General features: G+C 66.9%; 4 protein-coding genes across 9 annotated transcripts in view; 2 read left to right on the forward strand and 2 right to left on the reverse strand.

The window, feature by feature from the left end:
* Positions 1-360: 360 nt before the first annotated feature.
* On the reverse strand, positions 361-6632 carry RGS11 (regulator of G protein signaling 11). 2 transcript variants are annotated; one of them, XM_064390661.1, is made up of 17 exons: positions 5814-6632; positions 4905-5001; positions 4538-4588; positions 4347-4453; positions 4197-4248; positions 4067-4125; positions 3857-3933; positions 3658-3739; positions 3463-3531; positions 2797-2820; positions 2653-2714; positions 2327-2440; positions 2094-2209; positions 1675-1762; positions 1435-1573; positions 799-881; positions 361-726 (listed from the first exon to the last, which is right to left on the reverse strand). In XM_064390661.1, the coding sequence occupies exons 1-17, from the start codon at positions 5871-5873 to the stop codon at positions 600-602; spliced, it is 1407 nt and encodes a 468-aa protein (XP_064246731.1). In that variant the 5' UTR covers positions 5874-6632; the 3' UTR covers positions 361-599. The 2 variants fall into 2 exon arrangements, with proteins under 2 accessions (XP_064246731.1, XP_064246730.1); XM_064390660.1 differs by having other exon boundaries at positions 2797-2826.
* Positions 6633-6751: 119 nt separating this feature from the next.
* ARHGDIG (Rho GDP dissociation inhibitor gamma) lies at positions 6752-10726 on the forward strand. The gene is made up of 6 exons (XM_064390665.1): positions 6752-7056; positions 8107-8292; positions 9249-9332; positions 9418-9494; positions 10040-10103; positions 10196-10726. Exons 1-6 carry the CDS (start codon positions 6984-6986, stop codon positions 10393-10395), a joined length of 684 nt encoding a protein of 227 aa, XP_064246735.1. The 5' UTR covers positions 6752-6983; the 3' UTR covers positions 10396-10726.
* A 153-nt stretch (positions 10727-10879) lies between these two features.
* Positions 10880-14462, forward strand: PDIA2 (protein disulfide isomerase family A member 2). Its single transcript, XM_064390662.1, has 11 exons — positions 10880-11189; positions 11514-11720; positions 12010-12143; positions 12215-12352; positions 12426-12542; positions 12621-12746; positions 12825-13019; positions 13358-13478; positions 13584-13765; positions 13845-13928; positions 14053-14462. Exons 1-11 carry the CDS (start codon positions 10955-10957, stop codon positions 14128-14130), a joined length of 1617 nt encoding a protein of 538 aa, XP_064246732.1. The 5' UTR covers positions 10880-10954; the 3' UTR covers positions 14131-14462.
* Positions 14463-15988: 1526 nt separating this feature from the next.
* The window catches only part of AXIN1 (axin 1), an 83218-nt gene continuing 81522 nt past the window's right edge, over positions 15989-17684 (reverse strand). For 4 of the 5 annotated variants that reach the window (XM_064390656.1, XM_064390657.1, XM_064390655.1 and 1 more), the window contains 2 exons: positions 17192-17362; positions 15989-16451 (listed from right to left, as the gene is read on the reverse strand). In XM_064390656.1, the coding sequence (XP_064246726.1) occupies positions 16325-16451; positions 17192-17362 (298 nt within the window). In that variant the 3' untranslated portion in view covers positions 15989-16324. The remainder of the gene's footprint in view (positions 16452-17191; positions 17363-17684) is intronic. The other variant, XM_064390659.1, reaches the window with a different exon arrangement.

A 17684-nucleotide genomic window follows, 5' to 3' on the forward strand; every position in this document is an offset into this window, starting at 1 on the left:
TGCTCCTGGTGCCCCTGCCAGCCACAGGGCAGCCCCATTCCCGAGGCCCTTTTGTCCCTCCCAGGGTGTGGGTGGCACACCAGTAAGGCCTGGGTGCTCTCAGCCGTGCCAGGCTGGCACTGCCCTCGCAGCAAGCGGATCCGTGGGTGCTGGCTGTGCCATGGGCACACGCGTTGGGGGGCTGGTCCCCTCCCGGCTCTGCCCCGCTGCTGGCTGCTGCAGGCGTGGGAGGATGTCCCTTCCAGCCCAGAGTGCAGCTCACAATCCAGCCTGGACAAGCGGGCAGCGCCCTGTGCCCATCCCACCCTGCCCATCCCACCCTGCCAATGCCCCCCACAAAGCACGGCAGCCAGCGGTGTTTCCCGAGGGGCTTTACTGCGTGGTGCCCGGGCGGGGGGCGGCAGGAGGGGTGACCCCGCACCAGGCCGGCTGGGTGCGGCTTCCCCGGGGGAGAGGAGGGTGTGGGGACGTGAGCGGGGCTGCGGCGGGGCCAGCCTGGCTCGGGGGGCCTGGGGGGGTTATGGCTTCTCTCCTTCAGTGCTACTGCCGGCAGGTCCTGCGGCGGGGCTGGGCGTGCTGGGCCGGGGCGCTGCCGGCTCTCAGCTCTCCTCCTCGGGGACGGGGGCGGTGGAAGGGCTCCTGCTCCTCTCCTCGGCATCGCCCGCCGGCAGCAGCAGCGCCGGGCTGGGGCTGGAGTGCCGCTGTTTGCGCATGAAGGGGAAGACCCTGCGGGCAGAACGGGGTCAGGACCGCCGGGGACCACCCCTGGTGGCCCCAGGGCACGGCCCCTGCCCTCACCGCTTCTTGGTCTCCGGGGGAATGATGGCCTCGGCCAGGAGGTTCTTGTAGAGGTCCGACTTGAGGAAGCGTGGGTAGGAGTCCTGGGCGAGCAGGGACGTCAGGATCCTGCCCAGCCCCGCACTGCCCAGCCCCGCACTGCCCAGCCCCGCACTGCCCAGCTCTGCCCAGCCCCGCACTGCCCAGCCCCGCACTGCCCAGCTCTGCCCAGCCCCGCACTGCCCAACTCTGCACTGCCCAGCTCTGCCCAGCCCCGCACTGCCCAGCTCTGCACTGCCCAGCCCCGCACTGCCCAACTCTGCTCTGCCCAGCCCCACACTGCCCAGCCCCACACTGCCCAGCTCTGCACTGCCCAGCCCCGCACTGCCCAACTCTGCTCTGCCCAGCCCCACACTGCCCAGCCCCGCACTGCCCAGCCCCGCACTGCCCAGCTCTGCCCTGCCCAACTCTGCACTGCCCAGCCCCGCACTGCCCAGCCCCGCACTGCCCAGCCCCGCACTGCCCAGCCCGCACTGCCCAACTCTGCCCAGCCCTGCACTGCCCAGCCCCGCACTGCCCAGCCCAACTCTGCCCAGCCCTGCACTGCCCAGCCCCGCACTGCCCAGCCCCGCACTGCCCAGCCCCGCCCTCACCCACCTTCTTCATCAGCATGTAGATGTGCATCTGGGCATCGTCCATCACGTAGCGATGGGGCGTCTTGATGCCCTCCAGGGTCCGCTCCATGGTCTTGCTGTCGATGTTCACCCAGCGCGTGGCCCCGGGAGCCAGGAACTGCCTGGGGAGCCACGGAGGGCGGTGAGCCCGGCCCCGCCCGGGGCAGAGCCCCGTGATGGCCTGACCGCCCCCAGCCTTCCCTGCAGAGCCCCTGGCACCCACTGGTAGATGGAGTCCACGATCTCGGCGATGCGGGACTGCTCCCCGTAGCGCAGCTCCTCACACGCCTCCCAGAAGCTCAGGTTCTCAGCTGGGGAGGGGGACACGGTGCTGGGAATGGGGACACGGCACTGGGCACCCCTCACGGGCAACCCCCAAAGGCCACCGTGGTGGGCATGTGCCCCCGTGGGACAGAGGCAGCTGGGGCAGTGGAACCAGGGAAACTGGGGCAGATAGCTGGGAGGTACTGGAACGTGGTGTTGGGCTGAGGAATGGCAGGACATGGTAATGGGTTGGTTTCATGGTGTTGAGACTGGGCAGTGGATTAGGCACTACTGGGACATGGTGGGTTTGGTGGTGTTGGGTCAGGGTCTGGGCTGCCAAGACAGAGGTGTTTCTGGGCTGGAGCTGGGCCCCCTCACCACTGAACTCCTTCTTGAGGAATTCCAGGAGCTGTGTCCGGCCCAGGGGGTCGTTGATGAGCTCACTGAAGTTGAAGCCCCAGCGCTCCACGCGCAGCTTTGTGGGAGTTGTCACTCTGTGGGTGACAGTGGCACTGGGGCTGGCAGCCCATGGCAGCCTGCATGACCCCACAGCCCCCAGCAGCCTGTCCTGCAGACTGGGGCTCTGGGGCGCCTGGGGCTGGGGCGCTTACGTGGGGGCATTCATGGCCCAGTACGTGGTGTCATCTGTGATCCAGGGGTTGCTGGGCAGGCAGCCGGACATGATGGGGTCGTGGGGCACATACTGCTCGTTGAACTTGATGTACCTGCCAGGAGTGGTGGCTGGAGGAGATCAGGGCCACCAGCCCCAGCCACCACGGGGCCATGATGGGGATGAGGTGGGGATGTGCCCGAGCTGTGCAGAGCCTCAGCTCCACTCCCTGCTGAGGGCTGGGGTGCCAGCACCAGCTGCTGGGATGTGGGTGCCCCTGTCACCCTGAGGGACCCAGCCATGGCTGGGGCAGCTGCTGGCACTCACCCCTCAAGGCAGATGGAGGACTTCACCCTGGTCCTGGCCATGGCCTTCCTGCAGTACTCGATCTGGGGCCAGGCGCAGGGGAGATGTTGGGGTGCCTGGCAGCTCGTGCCCCCCAGGAGCTGCCCCCACCCTCGCCCCACTCACCTCTCGCTTGTAGTAATCCATGTTCTTGGTCTGCAAGAGACACGCGGGGCTGGGTGAGGGCACGGTGGGGCTGTGACATTGTCCTGCCACCACCACCCTGCACAATCCAGGCACCCAGTCCCCACCCCGGGACTCTGCATGCCATCCCTGTGGCCTCTGGCCTCATTCCCCCAGCCCTCCTGGCTCAGCCAGCACAGCCCATGGAATGAACCCTGGCGTCCCCCTGCACCCCCCAGTGTGACACCAGCCCTAGGTCAGTGACACTTACGTGGGCAGAGGACACGGCACGGCGCAGAGAAGAGAAAGTGGGTGGTTAGTGAGGACAGCCTGGGGGTGCTGGGGCAGCATTAGTGGGGTCACAGCACAAGGAAGGGCTTGGTGGCTGCTGCTGGCACCCCAGGGTGCAGCACAGCTGCCCTGCAGGGATCAGAGGTGCTGGCACAGAGGGGTGCTGGGTGCAAGGACAAACACACGGACCCTCCTTGCTCGGGGTGTGGGACACACGGATGTTAGCAGAACTGGGGCTAACCCCTCACCCCAAAATGTGGGCACAGCCTGGGGTGAATGGGTGGGCACCCACCGGGGCAGCTCTTCAGCCCGGCACAGGCACTGGGTGTGCCCTGTGCCCGCTGGCTGCCCCAGGGGTGCCTGGACAGCCCCACTCACCAGCTGGACACGGGTGGTGTGGCAGTTCCTGCGCTCGGGGCCCTGCTCCAGCACGTTAGGGGCTCCTGGCTGCAAGGACAGCATCATGCTGGGGGCTGGGGGGACCCCCTGCACCCCTCAGCCCCGCTGCTCAGGCCGGGGCCGTGAGTGGTGCCAGGGCTGCACCGCCAGCCCGACCCCGCCGCCCGCGCTCACCGGGGGCCGGTTGACGAGCCAGTACGCCTGTTCCTGGCAGTCGATGACGATGCGGTCGCCCTTGCGCCGCTGCTTGGCTGCCCTGGCCGTGCAGAGGCAGCGGGGAGGTGCTGGCACCCTGCGGGCCCGGCACCCAGGGGTGCTCCATCCATCCCGGCCGCTCCCCGGGCGCAGCGGTGCCGGCCGTGCCCGCACTCACCGGAGCTGCTCCCGTGCCTGCATCACCACGAAGTCCCACGTGTGGTTGATCCGCTTGTGCAGGAGGTTGTAGTTGTCCTGGGGGGCGACAGGTGGGCGCGGTGCGGCCCCTGTCCCCTTGCCCGGCTCCGGCACGGGGACAGCCGGGAGCGCTCCTGGCTGAGCCGAGACTGCCCCAGCGCATCGCGGCTGTGCGGAGGGCACCGCTCACCTTCTCGTGCTCGATCAGGTCGCCCTGCTTGCGGATGTTCTTCTTGGCCAGGTAAATGGCTGCAAGGGAGGCGGCGGCGCTCAGGGGGCTGGCAGGGGTCGCAGCCCCTGCCGGTGCCGGCGGCACCTACCGTAGTCCAGCTCCGTGGCCGGCCACTTGGTGCTGGTCCAGAAATAGGGGGTCTGTGGGGGAGGAAGAGGCTGAGGAGCTGCCCTGGGGTGCCACGGTGCCCGGCCGGGCAGCCCGGCCTTTGGGCGTGCCGTGCCCGGTGCGGCGGTACCTGGAAGCGGTAGGGCGACTCATCGGCCCGCAGCACCAGGCTGCGCGGGTCTCTCAGCGGGTAGATGTAGCCGTGCTTCACGATGAGGTTGCCGAGGTGCAGCGACTCTGCGGAACGGGATTGGGGGCTGCGTGGAGGCTCGGCAGCCCCAGCCGCCCCCCGGTACCAGCTGCCTGTGCCAGGGCACTCACCCTCCTCGGAGATGCCGTACTTCTGGATGAGCCACTCCACGATGTCGTTCCCTAGGGACGGAGGCTGCGTTAGTGGGGGGCAGAGGGGTTCCCCAGACTGGATGTGGGGGGATTCTCCACTGGAGTGTCTGGCACAGCCTGGCAGTGCCAGGGGTCACGCAGGGTGACGGGGGCCCTGCCAAGGACGTGCGAGCGCCCGCCCCGCGCAGCCGATGCATAATTGATCCCAGCTGCAGCGCTGAGCACGGGGTGCGGGGAGAGGAGGGCGCGGGGCCGGCGGTGGCCGCTGCTGCAGGGCTGGGGACACCCGGGGAGCTCCCACGCGCCTTCCCCACGCTCCTCGCGGGGACCCATGGCGGGGACACACCTGTCATGGCGTGGGGAATGACGGTGATGAGCAAGCGCTGGTTCCTCATCTTGATGCCCATGTCGGGGTCCTGCATGCTGACGATCATCCGCTCCATCTGCCGGGCAAAGAACCGCTGTGCTCAGCCCCGCGACGGCGGCTCCGGGCCTGGGCACAGCCTGGCTCCCCCCACGGTGACCCCGGGCACGCTGTGACCTAGACACAGCCCAGGTCCCCGGAACCCGACTGGGGCACCCAGTGCCCAGCCCGGGGACAGCCTGGAACTGAGCAATGCCCCAGGGCACCTTGTGCCCAGCCCGGGGACAGCCTGGCATGCCACAGCCTGACCGAGGCTCCCAACAGCCGGGCGGGCGTGCGGTGCTGGAGCTGCAGACACTTCTCCTCGGGGCATCCCTGGCCCCGGGAACCCTGTTTTTGGGGAGTGAGCTCTGCCGGGCTCTGGCAGCGCTCCAGCCCGAGCAGAGCACGCCGCTCCGGGGCGCTGCCCGCGGGTGTTCCCTGGGGGCGGCTCCCGGTGCCCGCTGTCCCGGGTATGCTGAGCCGTGCTGGTCCCCGGCCATGCCCGCGCCGCCGGCGGCCCCGGTGCCCTCGTAACCCAGTGCAGTGCCAGTGTCCGGTCCCCACGGTCCCAGCGCCCCGTCCCAGGTCCACACGGTGCCGGTGCCCCGGTCTGCACAGTCCCAGCGCCCGGTACGCGACCCACACGGTGCCGGTGCCCGGTGCGCTGGTACCCCCACCCCGCGGTGCTGTGCCCGATCCCCACAGTCCCAACGCGGGTGCCCGCCGTGCCCGCGGTGCCCGCCGTGCCCGCTCCCCACGCTGGCGGTGCCCCGTTTTCTCCGCGCTGGTGCCCGTCCCGGAGCCGTGCCCGGTCCCCGCGGGGCGGCTGCCGGTGCCGGTGCGGCTCACCTTGCGCAGACAGGGCATCTGGAGGCGGGGGTGCCGGCCGCGGGGGCCGCCGATGGTCATCGCGGTGCTCCTCTCGCCCGGCGCCGCCCCGGCCCCGCCCGCTCCGCCCCGCTGCCCCCCCGCGGCCGCCGCCGCCTCCGCCGGCCGCCCCGAGCCCCGGCCCGGCCCCCGGGGCCAGTCTGCCCCTGCCCGGGGCACCCCCGGCACCCCTCGGCCTCCCCCGCAAAATCCCGGGGTCGGGGGTGCCCGGGAGGGGACCCACACGCACCGCCGCGGCTGCTGGATGGCGGGGCGGGCCGGCTGCGGGGAGGATGCTCGGGCTGCGGGGAGGATGCTCGCGGGGTGCGGGCACGGTGGACACCGCGCCGGCAGCTGCGGGGCTGCGGGCAGCACGGTCACGGTGCCGGCACTGTGAGCAAGGATGGCCAGGAGGCGGGAGGTGCTGCCAGGGCGAGGGCAGTGCCCTGGGGGCACGGAGAAGATGCTCGGGGGATACAGGCAGTGTGTGAGGGTGCAGAGAGGATGCCCCAGGGATATACAGGCAGTGCCCTGAGGGCGCAGAGAGGATGCTCGTGGGATACAGGCAGTGCTCTGAGGGTACAGAGGATGCTCCAGGGATGCAGGCAGTGTGTGAGGGTGCAGAGAGGATGCTCGGGGATGCAGGCAGTGTGTGAGGGCACGGAGAGGATGATCCTGGGATGCAGGCAATGCCCTCAGGGTACAGGCAGGATGCCCCAGGGATACAGGCAGTGCCCTGAGGGTACAGGCAGGATGCTGTGGGATACAGGCACTGTGTGAGGGCACAGAGAGGATGCTCTGGGATGCAGGCAGGAGGCTCGGGGGGTGCGGGCAGCGCGGGGCGGGCGCGCCCGGCGATGAGCTCACTGCAGTCTCGCCGCCCACGAGCGGCGGGGCTGGAGCCGCCGAGGGGCGGGGGCGGGCGGGGGCGGGCAGCGGAGCCGCCGCGTCTGCGGGAGCCGCCGCCGCCCCGCCGGGCCGCGCCGGGCAGCGCCGGGAAGCGCAGCGGGGAGCGCTCGGGAGCAGCCGGCACCGCCGAGCGCGGCGGCAGCGGGCGGGAGGAGCCGCCGGCACCGGCAGAGCCGCGCCCCGGGCCCCGCCAGCGGCCGCCCCGCCCGGCCCCGGGGGCGGCGGGCCCGGCACGGCCCGGCCATGCTCGGCCTGGACGTGTGCGAGGCCGGCGGGCAGCTGCTGGAGCTGCTCTGGCTGGCGCTGTGCTACCGAGGTGAGCGGCGGCGGCCGGGGGGCAGCGCCCGGGGGCGGCGGGGGGCATTGCCCCGGGGAGGGAGGGCGAGCATCGCTCCGAGCCCCCCGTGCGTGAGCATCCCCCGGGCATCCGTGCGTGAGCAGCACCCCGGGCCCGGGGGAACGGAGCGTCCCACGGGGGAGGTCCCCCTGTCCCCCGTGGCACCTGGCCCTGCCTCCCTGCCCTGCCAGCCGCGGGCAGCCAGCGAGTGCCGAGGTGGGTGCATCCCCGCGCTGGGAGTGCCCGCACGCTGCCGCGACAGCCGAGGGGCAGGGCCTCGGTGGGGCCAGAGGGGCAGCAGGGCCACTGCTGTGTCCCCAACCCTGCCACTGCCCTGGGGACCCACATCCTGGCCAGACCCACCCAGACTTTTGGCCCTGGGCCCCGGGGCTGAGCGCAGGCAGTGTCCTCTGCCCCGTGCTGTATTCCCAGCGTGTCCCCAGGGATGGAGCTCCAGGGGCTTTGGGGAGCTCGGTGCTTGCAGTCACAAGAGTGGGGTGGTGATGCCGTGGGCAGGAGAGCCAGGGGCTGCGGGGACATCACCCATGTTTGTGGTGCCCCTGGTGCCCCCCGCAGTCCGGCAGCACCGGAGCCACCGGAGCCACCATGCCAGTGATGCCTCTGCCCTGCAGCTGCTCGTGGTTCGGGTTTGGGCTGGGAGATGGGGCTGGAGACTCCCCAGTGGGGCTGGAGGGGGCTGCAGGGCAGTGACAAGGACTTCTGCGGGTGACACGGAGGGGCCCTGGGGGCTGGGGGGGTCTGCAAGCACCCCCAGGCCGAGCACACGGCTCTCCTTGCTCCATGACCGTGCGGAAATGCAGCCGGCAGCGGCACCTCTGCTCCCAGCGGTGCCACCAGGCCCCGGGGACACCGAGCTGGCAGCCTCCCCCCGGCCCCGAGCAGGGCACCGGCCTGGCCTCCCCACGGGGACTCCCTGTCACAGCCCAGCCACCCCCTGCCCACCAGCGCCTTCGTGTCGGGGGGTGTCCCCGGGGTGTCCCCGGAGCTGCCACTGCCTGTCCCCCGCAGACATCATGGCTGACAAGGAGGGGGTGACGCTATCGCTGAAGGAGGAGGAGGAGGATGCCGACGTGGCCCTGGCGTACAAGACGCCGGAGAAGAAGAGCCTGCGGGAGATCCAGGAGCTGGACCCGGGGGATGAGAGCCTGCGGAAGTACAAGCAGGCGCTGCTGGGTGCCATCCCTGCCGCCGTGGGTAAGGCTGGGGCTGCGGGCGGCTTTGGGCACCGCGGAGCCCGGCCGCCCAGCCGGGGATGCAGCCGCAGCCGCCCCGGGGAGCTCGGGCGTGCTCGAGCGGGGAGCGTCCCGCGGGGCATCCCCGGCAGGGAGGGCTCATCCCGGCTGGAATCGCCCGCGGGTGCCGCCTGTGCCCCCCGCCCGCGCAGAGACCCCGGCATTCCCCGCCGACAGAGCGCCGGAGCCCGGGGACCCCAGTTGCCGTGGTTACGGGATCACCGCCGCAGTTTCCATAGGAACGGCTACAGGGAACCGGGAAATTCATGGGGATGACTGAGAGGAGCGAACGGCGGGGGCGGGGGGAGGAACGCCGGGCTAGCACGGCTGCCGGTGACCAGACGGTGCCCCCCGCTCCCCGTGGCCCCCACAGGCTCCCCTCCCCTGGCCGGTGCTGCTCTGCACCGGGGTCCCTGGCGAGCTCCGCGGGCCCAGCAGCCCAGTGCCCATCCACGAATGTCTTGGGAAAGGGCAAACGGGGGCAGGGGGGGCAGGGGGGCTTGGAAAGCCGTGGGGTGCAGAGGGGTGCACCATGGTGTGTGTGAAAGCTGGGGCCGTGCAGGCTGGGCTGGTGGGATGAAGGAGACCAGTGCCCACCTCAAGGGATGCGCTGGCTGCACGTGCTGCCTCCTCCTCCTCTGCTTCCCCTTGTTCTGCTCCTGAGCCAGGGGATGCACCCCCTGGGAAATACCCATGTCTGGGTCCTTTAAACGTGATCTTACCCCAAAAGGCACTGCTGCCACTGGTGGAGTGACCTGAGATGCACCTGCTCTCCTGTGCCCTGCCTTGCTTTAGCACCCCCTCCATGGACACCGTGGCCCTTCCCACCATTACGGGGCCGTGGCAGCCCCTTGGCTCGCTGGGGGATGGTGGACTGGGCACGGTGGGTAAGGTCTGGGCCCTGCTGCTTGTCCCTAGATGCCAGCGTGCCCAACGTGCAGGTGACAAAGCTGACGCTGATGTGCGAGCAGGCGCCAGGGCCCATCACCATGGACCTGACAGGTGAGCCCTGGGGACACCCGGGGGAGGAGGAGGAGGAGGGGGAGGAGGAAGGGGCACCGGGCTGATGGACCACCTGCCTGTGCAGGAGACCTGGAGGAGCTGAGAGGCCGGGCCTTTGTGCTGAAGGAGGGGGTGGACTACAGAGTGAAGGTGTCCTTCAAGGTGAGGCGAGTGCGTGGTGCCCTGTGCCACTGGCTGGGCATGGCCCCGCTGCCCTCACACCATGGTCCCCACCCTACGGGCTCCTTGTTACTCTGGGACCCTGCCCCAAGGGTCCCTCTTGCCACCCATGGGCCCCTGCCTGTCCCAGGGTCTCTGCCTTGGCACATCTGCTTGCACCCTTTATCCCTGGGGTCTGTGCCCCTCTGGGGTCTCTGCCCACCCTGAGTTCCCTCCTGGGTCACTGGCACCTTGGGAGTCCTTGCTGTCCCTGGTGTGACAGCCACCCCATGGTTCCTGCCACCCCAGAGTCCTTGCTTCCCCCGGAGATCCCAGCAGTGCTGCCTATCCAAGGGTTTCCTAGAGGTCCCTGCCCCTCCTGAGGGGGATCCCTTCCATCTCTGAGTTCCTGCCAGCGTGGGGTCCCTGCCACCTCTGATGATGCTGGATTCTGACAAGGGGCTGGATCCTGGAGGAGGCGGATGTCAGGATGCCAGGGGACTGTCCCCATGGGGCAGTCCCCAATCCCCGCTGCCTTCTGCCCGCAGGTGAACAGGGAGATCGTCTGCGGGCTGCGCTGCCTGCACCTCACCTACCGCCGGGGCCGGCCCGGTGAGCGGGGCTGGGGGCTGGGGGCGGGGGCTGGGGGACCCCCGGCCGCCCTGGCCCCACTCACCCGTCCCTCGTGTCCCCTCCTGGCCCAGTGGATCGCGACGTTTTCATGGTGGGCAGCTACGCGCCGCGGGCCGAGGAGTACGAGGTGGTGACGCCGGCGGAGGAGGCGCCGCGGGGGTGGCTGGCGCGGGGCTGCTACCGCGTCCGCTCCCTCGTCACCGACGACGACAAGACCGAGCACCTCTCCTGGGAGTGGGGCCTGTGCATAAAGAAGGCTTGGGAGGACTGAGCCCGCCCGCAGCCCGGCTCCCCCCGCCGGCCCGGGGACGCGGTGCCGCCGGCCCGGGGAGCCCTGGGCGGCCCCGCCGCGCCTGCCCCGGTCGCGAGAAGGGTGGAGGGGGGTCCCTTAGCGAGTGAGAGCCCGTGGTCGTGGTCTTCGCAACCAAAGTTATTTTTAATTGCTCTTTTTTTTTAAATCTCGACGCCCGCCTGATCCTCACGGCGTCCCCCATCGCTGGGGCCGGGGCTGTGACCCTGCCGTGGTGGTGCCGTGTCCGGTGCCCGCCCGCTCGCAGGCTGTGCTCTTCCATCGCCATTAAACCCTACAGACTGGTCTCTTACTGGTGTGTCTGTGTCCCCACCGCCCGTGCCTGTCCCTCGCTCCCTGTCCCCATCCCGCTGCCGGGCCACGTCTCCCTGCGTCTGGAAAACGCCACCTGGTCCCGCTGCCTTATCGGGGCCGGGCAGCCAGTAGCGGAGGGCCACGAGCCCCAGGGGAGCGGCACAACCCGCCCCCAGGTCCCTTATCTTCGTCCTCCCCCCTGGACAGCATCTCCAGCGCCGGCACCATGCGCGGCTGCGGGTCCCGGCTGGTTTGGCTGCTGGTGCTGTCGCTGGCCTGGCTGGGCCCGGCTTTGGGGGGCGAGGATGAGGATGAAGAGGTGATAGAAGATGAGGAGAAGGAGAAGCAAGAGGATGAAGTGCTGTCAGATGAGATCAAGGAGGAGGACAATGTCCTGGTGCTCCATGAGCACAACTTTGCCCGTGCCCTGAGCGAGCACCAGCTGCTGCTGGTGGAGTTCTGTGAGTGCCCCACCGTGGCAGGGCTGTGGGCAGGGCAGATGTGGGGTAGGGACACAGGAGGGACGCTAGGTGGGGTGGGCAGGGGCAAGGCTGTGGGACAGAGGAGCAAGAGCACGGGCCATGTGACGGGGCATGGGATGGGGATGACACGCGGAGCAGGGACACGGCAGAGCATGGTGAGGGGTGTGTAGCTTGGCGTGGGACACAAGACAGGGACACGTGTGGGTGTGGGACAGGGGCACAAGCTGGGGCCCAGTGGGCTCACGCAGCCACTGGGCTGTCCCCACACCTGTCCCCATTTTCAGTGCTGTCCCCTGCCCACAGACGCGCCGTGGTGTGGGCACTGCCAGCGCCTGGCTCCTGCCTTTGCCCAGGCAGCCACTGAGCTGAGGAACGAGTCCAGCCCAGCCCGGCTGGGCAAGGTGGATGCCACGGCACAGACAGCCCTGGCCACCGAGTTCGGCATCACCTCCTACCCCACGCTCAAGCTCTTCCGTGATGGCAACCGCACCCACCCCCTGGCATACACTGGTAGGGCCGTGGCACCCCACAGTGTCCTTGGCACCTTCGAGGGGGACACTGCCATGGGGCTGGGGCGGGTGGCAGGGGCTGATGGTGGACGGTGGCACTGTCCTTGTGGGGGTCACAGGGTGGTGATGGTGAGAGGGGTGGCAGTGTCCCGGTGGTGATAGCGGACAGGTGACAGTGTGATGTACGAGGTGATGATGGTGGGCAGTGCCACGGTGCTGGTGGCTGAGGTTGGTGGCACAGGGAGGGGTGGCAGCCTGGAGAGGGGTGCCAGGTGCCTTCTGTGTGCCAGGCCGCTTGGACAGCCAGGGCATCGTGCGCTGGGTGCAGCGCCGGGCTGGCCCCAGCGCCACGCTGCTGCAGGACACCGACACCGCCGCAGCCTTCGTCAGCTCCCAGGACCTGGTGGTCATCGGCTTCTTCAAGGTGGGCTGGGGCGGGCCGGGGCTGGACCATGGCCGTGGCCGTGGCTGTGGCACTCACGGGTGGCTGTGCAGGACCTGAGGGATGAGGCAGCCCAGGCGTTCTTCGAGGTGGCTGCCGAGATGGTGGACCTGACGTTTGGGGTGGCAGAGGAAGCTGAGCTCTTCCAGGCCTACGGGCTGTCAGCTGACACCGTCTGCCTGTTCAAGAAGGTGAGGGGGTGGCAGGGGAGTGGTGGGGCCATCCTGTCCTCCCCTCAGCCCTCACGGGCCCCTGCCCTGGCAGTTTGATGAGAGACAGACAAACTTCCCTGTGGACCCGGCACGGGGCCTGGACACGGCCGAGCTCATCCGGCTGCTCCGCGTCCACAGCCTGCAGCTGGTGATGGAGTTCACCAACGAGGTACAGCCCGTCCCCAGCCCTGCCACTGTCCCCTGAGGACCGTGGCTGCCCTGCCCTCATTCTCCTCCTCCTCCCCAGACGTCCAACCAGATCTTCGGTGCCAAGATCCCCCATCACATGCTGCTCTTCCTCAACAAGTCCTCACCGGAGCAGCTGTCGCTGCAGGACGGCTTCAGAGCAGCTGCCGGTGGCTTCCGGGGCGAGGTGAGGTGGCCCCGTGGAAGGGACATGGAGAGTGGCTTTGGGACTCCCCAGCCTCAGTGTCCCCCGTTCCCTGGCCAGGTTCTCTTCGTGGTGGTGGATGTAACCGGCCACGGTGCCGACGTCCTGCCCTTCTTTGGCATGACCGCTGCTGATGCCCCCACGCTGCGCCTGGTGAAGATGAAGAACAACCGCAAGTACCAGATGGAGCAGGACGACTTCTCGGCTTCGGCCATCCGCAGCTTCATCCAGGCGGTGCTGGACGGCAAGGTGAAGGTGAGGGTCAGCACGGTGCCAGCCAGTGCCCATGGATTCTGCCCTGTGGTGAGAGATGGGCTGCTGGCTCAGAGGCCTAAGGATGATGGTTGTGTGCTGAGCAGCAGGGACCTGTTTGCTGACACTCCTGCTGCCAGGCTTGAGGGTTTGGGGATTTGGTATGGGCAAGGGGGGCAGGAGACTGCTGCCATGGGGGCACACAGAGCTGGGATGGCAGCAGAGGGGAAGATGTGGTCCAAGAGGCAGCACAGGAACATACCCCTGCCCCAGCCGGCACTGTGCCCCACGGGCCTCTGGCATGCTCAGCCCAGGCTGTGGCTGTCCTGACGTCCCCACAGCCTCACCTGCTGAGTGCAGAGCCCCCTGAGGACTGGGACACGCGGCCCGTTAAAGTCCTGGTGGGGAAGACCTTCGAGCAGGTGGCTTTTGATGAGACCAAGAACGTCTTTGTCAAGTTCTGTAAGTGCCACCCGTGTCCCTCCCTGAGCTCTGCTGTGGGGCTCAGCCCCTCCACGACAGCCCCAGCTCTGTCCCAGACCCCTGGTCCATGTGCCCGCCCCGCAGACGCGCCGTGGTGCCCGCACTGCCAGGCCATGGCAGCTGCCTGGGAGGAGCTGGCCGAGCGCTACAAGGACCGCGAGGACATCGTCATCGCCGAGATGGACTCCACGGCCAACGAGCTGGAGAACATCACCATCCACGGCTACCCCACCCTGCACTACTTCCCCGCGGGGCCGGGCAGGAAGGTGGGTGTGGGCACCTGTGGGTTAAGCAGCACCAGGGGGGTGGTGGCACCCTCAGTGCCTTCCACTCCCATGGCTGCAGATGGTTGAGTATAAGAGCAGCCGAGATGTGGAGACCTTCTCCAAGTTCCTGGAAAACGGGGGGATGCTGCCTGAGGAGCCTCCGGTGAGTGAGGTCAGGGGACAGCCCCTCTGCCCAGGGCTGGGGGCTGGATCCTGCAGGGTGGGCACAGGGACAGGGTCAGGCAGGGAGTGTGTGTCCATCCATGCCTCACTGCTGTCTTCTCCAGGTGACCACGACCCCTGGGAACGGCACGGGCAAGGACCCGAGTGCACAGCGGACGGATGAATCCCGGGATGAGCTGTGAGCCCTGTCCTACTCAGGCATGTGCTATAAACCACCTGGAAACAATGTGGGCTCTGCTCTGTGTCTGTCTCCATGTGCTGGGAGCACTCATGCGTCTTGGGGACATGGCAGTGTCTCTATGCCCTGGGGCAGCTGTGCCTTAGCACTGATCCTGGCTACCCTGCAATGGCACCAGGTGGCCAAGGAGCTCTCCATGCTGGCCCTCGTGCTGCACCGGTGGGGTTCAGGTGATGGGGGACCAGCTGGGGTCTCTCCCTCACGATATACCAGACCCAGGCAACCCCCAGGAGCTGCTGTCACAGCCAAGGCAGGCAACAAGGGGTTCTACTGGCATGTGAGCCTGGCTACGCCTCAGGCACTGTTCCCTCTCTGCTGAGCCATTCCTTCAGGGGCACATGCTGGTCCTGCTGGGCCAGGATGTGCTCAGCCATCCCTCCAGGGAGCCCAGAGCGGCCCCAGTTCCACCCTGTGCCCTTCACCAATCCTGCCCCCTCCTCTGTCCATCCCAGAGGCTGCTGAGGGCCTGGGCCTGCTCCACAGGGAAGGAAAAAAAGCAGCAGGCAGTGGGATGTGGGGTTTTATTTCATTTTATCCAAGTACCTTTGAAAAGATCATTGTACAAGTCAGCACATGAGAATGCAGAGGAAATGCCGGGGCTGCACGGCCACTGTACATATTTACAGGGACCCCCCAAAAAAAAGGAGGGGACGGAAATCTCGGTCATGCCAACAACCTCACCAGACACACCACCATCAGAACTTCAAAAAACGGAGTAAAACCCCTCGTGACACTGTTCCCGGGCTGAAAACATTTGCAGGTTTTGCTGGACTTCACACAGTGTTCTAGGCAAGTCCAGACCTGTGTTTAAAGGCACTCGGTGACGTACAACAGGCGCAGCCCACCCCGGCGTGGGGCCAGGGGGTCCTGGCAGCTCCACACTGCTGGGCTGGGCACGGCTCTGAGCAGGGCCAGCGCCACCCTGGACCCCTGGGGGGTGGGCAAGGGCTCCCTAAAGGAGCTGGCACAGAGCTGAGGCTGTGCTGGAGCAGCAGGGCCTAGGCTGGGCAAGGACAGGGTGGGGGAGCACCAGCACAGCCCCGGCTTCCTTGCAGCCGAGCAAGCCCAGGAGGCTTCCCAGGGCTGCATGAGCCACAAACTGGCATCAACCACTGCCCTCCTGCTGTCTCCCCTGAGACACAGAAGCTGACAAAAGATGCAGGACTCATAAGAAAATGTATTTTGTCTTCAGCTTTAATGTCTGCTTCCCCATTATGGCTCTCCTAAAGAGAGCCCTGCCTAAAGCCAGAGCTTGGCCCAGGGCTCTGGGCATGTCTGCACCAGGCACACAGGAGCCAGTGCTCTGCAGAACTGCAGCACCCTCCTGGGAAGCAATCCCTTCTCCACGGGGACACAGGGGACACACAGGAGTGTGCAGGCTGTGGGATGCCAGCACCCAGCCTGCCACCCTGGCTCTGAGCTGCTCCTTGCTCTGTGAGAAGCCCCCAGTCCCAACAGGCACTGACCCTTCTATCCCCTGGGGATTTACTCGGCTGCAAGGAAGCTCAGGAGGAGAAAAAAAGACCCATCCTACCACGTCCAGCAGCTGAGCCTGCTGAGGAGGCCACAGATGACTCCTTCCAAATGGCTCCATGATCTTCACAGCCCCTTTGGAGCAGGGTGCCCCTTCCATGCTGGTGGGGTGAGGGCAGCTCTACCCCATGGTGCTCCAGAGCCATCCACAGCAGGAGAACAGGGCAGGGTGCCGGGAAAGCGCAGAGCAGCCGGAGTCTGATGGATGGCTGTACACTTTGGGTGAGTTCTGCAGTACCTGTATGTTTTACATTTACATAAGAGCACTGTGACATTGGAAATATTTTCCTTTTATTACAATATATCAAAAATATGCAGCTTTAGTAAACAAGGTCATATTACACTTTCTAATGCACTGTACAATGCTACATTACACTTATATTCGGTATGGAGAGGGAGCCCAGGCTCCCACTGGCAGGTTTGTGGGGTGAAAGGGCATCCACTGGCATCCTGGAGCTTGCCCAGATCCGAGCAGGAAAGCGGAGCTGCCGCCCTCTGCTCTGGGCTCGCCTGGTGCCCGTGGTGGCAGCACTGCCAGCATCCGCCCCAGGCCTTCTCCTCCGGTCCCAGAGTCCTTCACAGTCCTGTCCTCACTGCCCTGGAGCCTAATCAATCTTCTCCACCTTGCCAATGATCTTCTCTTCGAAGATGGGCAGGATGGTGTCATCCTCCCGCACCTCCTCGAAGACCACACCACAGTCGAACTCGTCGCTCACTTTCTTAAAGTAATACCTGAAAAAAACAGAAATGTGGAAAAGGGAGAGGGAAAAAAAAGCAGGTGAATGGTCACAGGGCACCATGATTCCCAAATCAGGGTACAGCCCTTCCATGGCTCTGAGCTTGTGGAGCACAAGAAGCTACTCCCTCAGACATGGAGGGAACTGAGGCCACACTCCTGCCCCTGCCCTCAACAGTGACCACAAAAAGTGGTCAGGATCCATGTTAGCATGGTCAGGAGCTCAGCCCTGAATCCAAGCCCATTCACAGCTCTCCCAAAAGCAGCGGCTGAGGCACCTGTGTTGGTGAAGCATTTCTAGGCAGGCTTTCCCATGGCAGCTCCTACCTGGAAGTGGGAACTTGGAGAGCTCCACACCCCATGTCTGACTGCTTAAGGACTGGCAGAACCCAACCTCCCTACCCTCACCAAAAGGAACTTTGAGAGGAGCAAAACCAGCTCTGAATTTAGAGTCCCCACAGCATCACTGAGCACTGACTGCACCTGCCCAGGAACTCGCAGGGCAGCTCAGCAGCTCCTGTTGGAGGTGCAAACCACAATGCAGGACATTTCTGCTACAAAACCCAACCTCCCTCTCCCCTGCTAACCTGCCTCCTCACCAGCCCATGCTGCCACACCCCCAGCACTGCATGACCCACCTCCACCCACCCTCCCCTCTGGGAGCAACGCCGCTGTGCCCTGGCGGTGGCATCCAGGGGTCACCAACAGCCGCTGGCAGGTGGGGAGCAGCCCTTACCTGTAGTTCCCTTTCTTGGTCAGCAGCTCCTTGAACTGTCCCAGCGTCACCACGCGGCCCTTGACGAGCGTGCGGTAGGGGATGGGCTCCCCACAGAAGTAATAGGCCACCACGATGTTCTCGCAGGGCTGCGCCGCGCCGCCGCCCGGCCTCTTCTGGGGCTTCAACCTGCTGTGCACACACGGGGACCTGCTCAGTGCCAGCCCAGGGGCTCACAACCCTCCTGCTGGGCACCTGGCAGGGCTGAGAGGAGCAGGTCAGGGCCCCCCAGATGGGCTGGTGGGAATGCAGCGCAGTCCCTGAGCATGGCTGCTCCCACCAGCAGCTCTCTGGGCATGCACACGCACCAAGACTGGTCAAGGAGCACTTGGAAAGGCTCAACGAGGCCAGGACAAAGCTACAAGGAGGGTGCAGGCTCTAACTCAGCCCCCTTGGGCTGTCTCCAGGCTTTGAGAGGGTACAGCCCAGAGCACCCCAGGCCAAGGCAGCAGAG

This window comes from Passer domesticus, chromosome 15 (genome assembly GCF_036417665.1).
Source record: "Passer domesticus isolate bPasDom1 chromosome 15, bPasDom1.hap1, whole genome shotgun sequence".
In the NCBI taxonomy this organism is placed as follows: domain Eukaryota; kingdom Metazoa; phylum Chordata; class Aves; order Passeriformes; family Passeridae; genus Passer; species Passer domesticus.

What these genes read in the sequence shown, in the direction of transcription:
- RGS11 (XM_064390660.1), bottom strand. Translation starts at nt 5,873, where the DNA reads ATGACCATCGGCGGCCCCCGCGGCCGGCACCCCCGCCTCCAGATGCCC. An exon ending in GGCCACGGAGCTGGACTACG is followed by an intron (nt 4,126 to 4,196) that starts GTAGGTGCCGCC and finishes CCTCCCTTGCAG; the next exon opens with CCATTTACCTGGCCAAGAAG. An exon ending in CAGGCACGGGAGCAGCTCCG is followed by an intron (nt 3,740 to 3,856) that starts GTGAGTGCGGGC and finishes CTGCACGGCCAG; the next exon opens with GGCAGCCAAGCAGCGGCGCA.
- ARHGDIG (XM_064390665.1), top strand. Translation starts at nt 6,984, where the DNA reads ATGCTCGGCCTGGACGTGTGCGAGGCCGGCGGGCAGCTGCTGGAGCTG. An exon ending in CATCACCATGGACCTGACAG is followed by an intron (nt 9,333 to 9,417) that starts GTGAGCCCTGGG and finishes CTGCCTGTGCAG; the next exon opens with GAGACCTGGAGGAGCTGAGA. An exon ending in GAGTGAAGGTGTCCTTCAAG is followed by an intron (nt 9,495 to 10,039) that starts GTGAGGCGAGTG and finishes TTCTGCCCGCAG; the next exon opens with GTGAACAGGGAGATCGTCTG.
- PDIA2 (XM_064390662.1), top strand. Translation starts at nt 10,955, where the DNA reads ATGCGCGGCTGCGGGTCCCGGCTGGTTTGGCTGCTGGTGCTGTCGCTG. An exon ending in TGATGGAGTTCACCAACGAG is followed by an intron (nt 12,543 to 12,620) that starts GTACAGCCCGTC and finishes CCTCCTCCCCAG; the next exon opens with ACGTCCAACCAGATCTTCGG. An exon ending in TGCTGCCTGAGGAGCCTCCG is followed by an intron (nt 13,929 to 14,052) that starts GTGAGTGAGGTC and finishes TGTCTTCTCCAG; the next exon opens with GTGACCACGACCCCTGGGAA.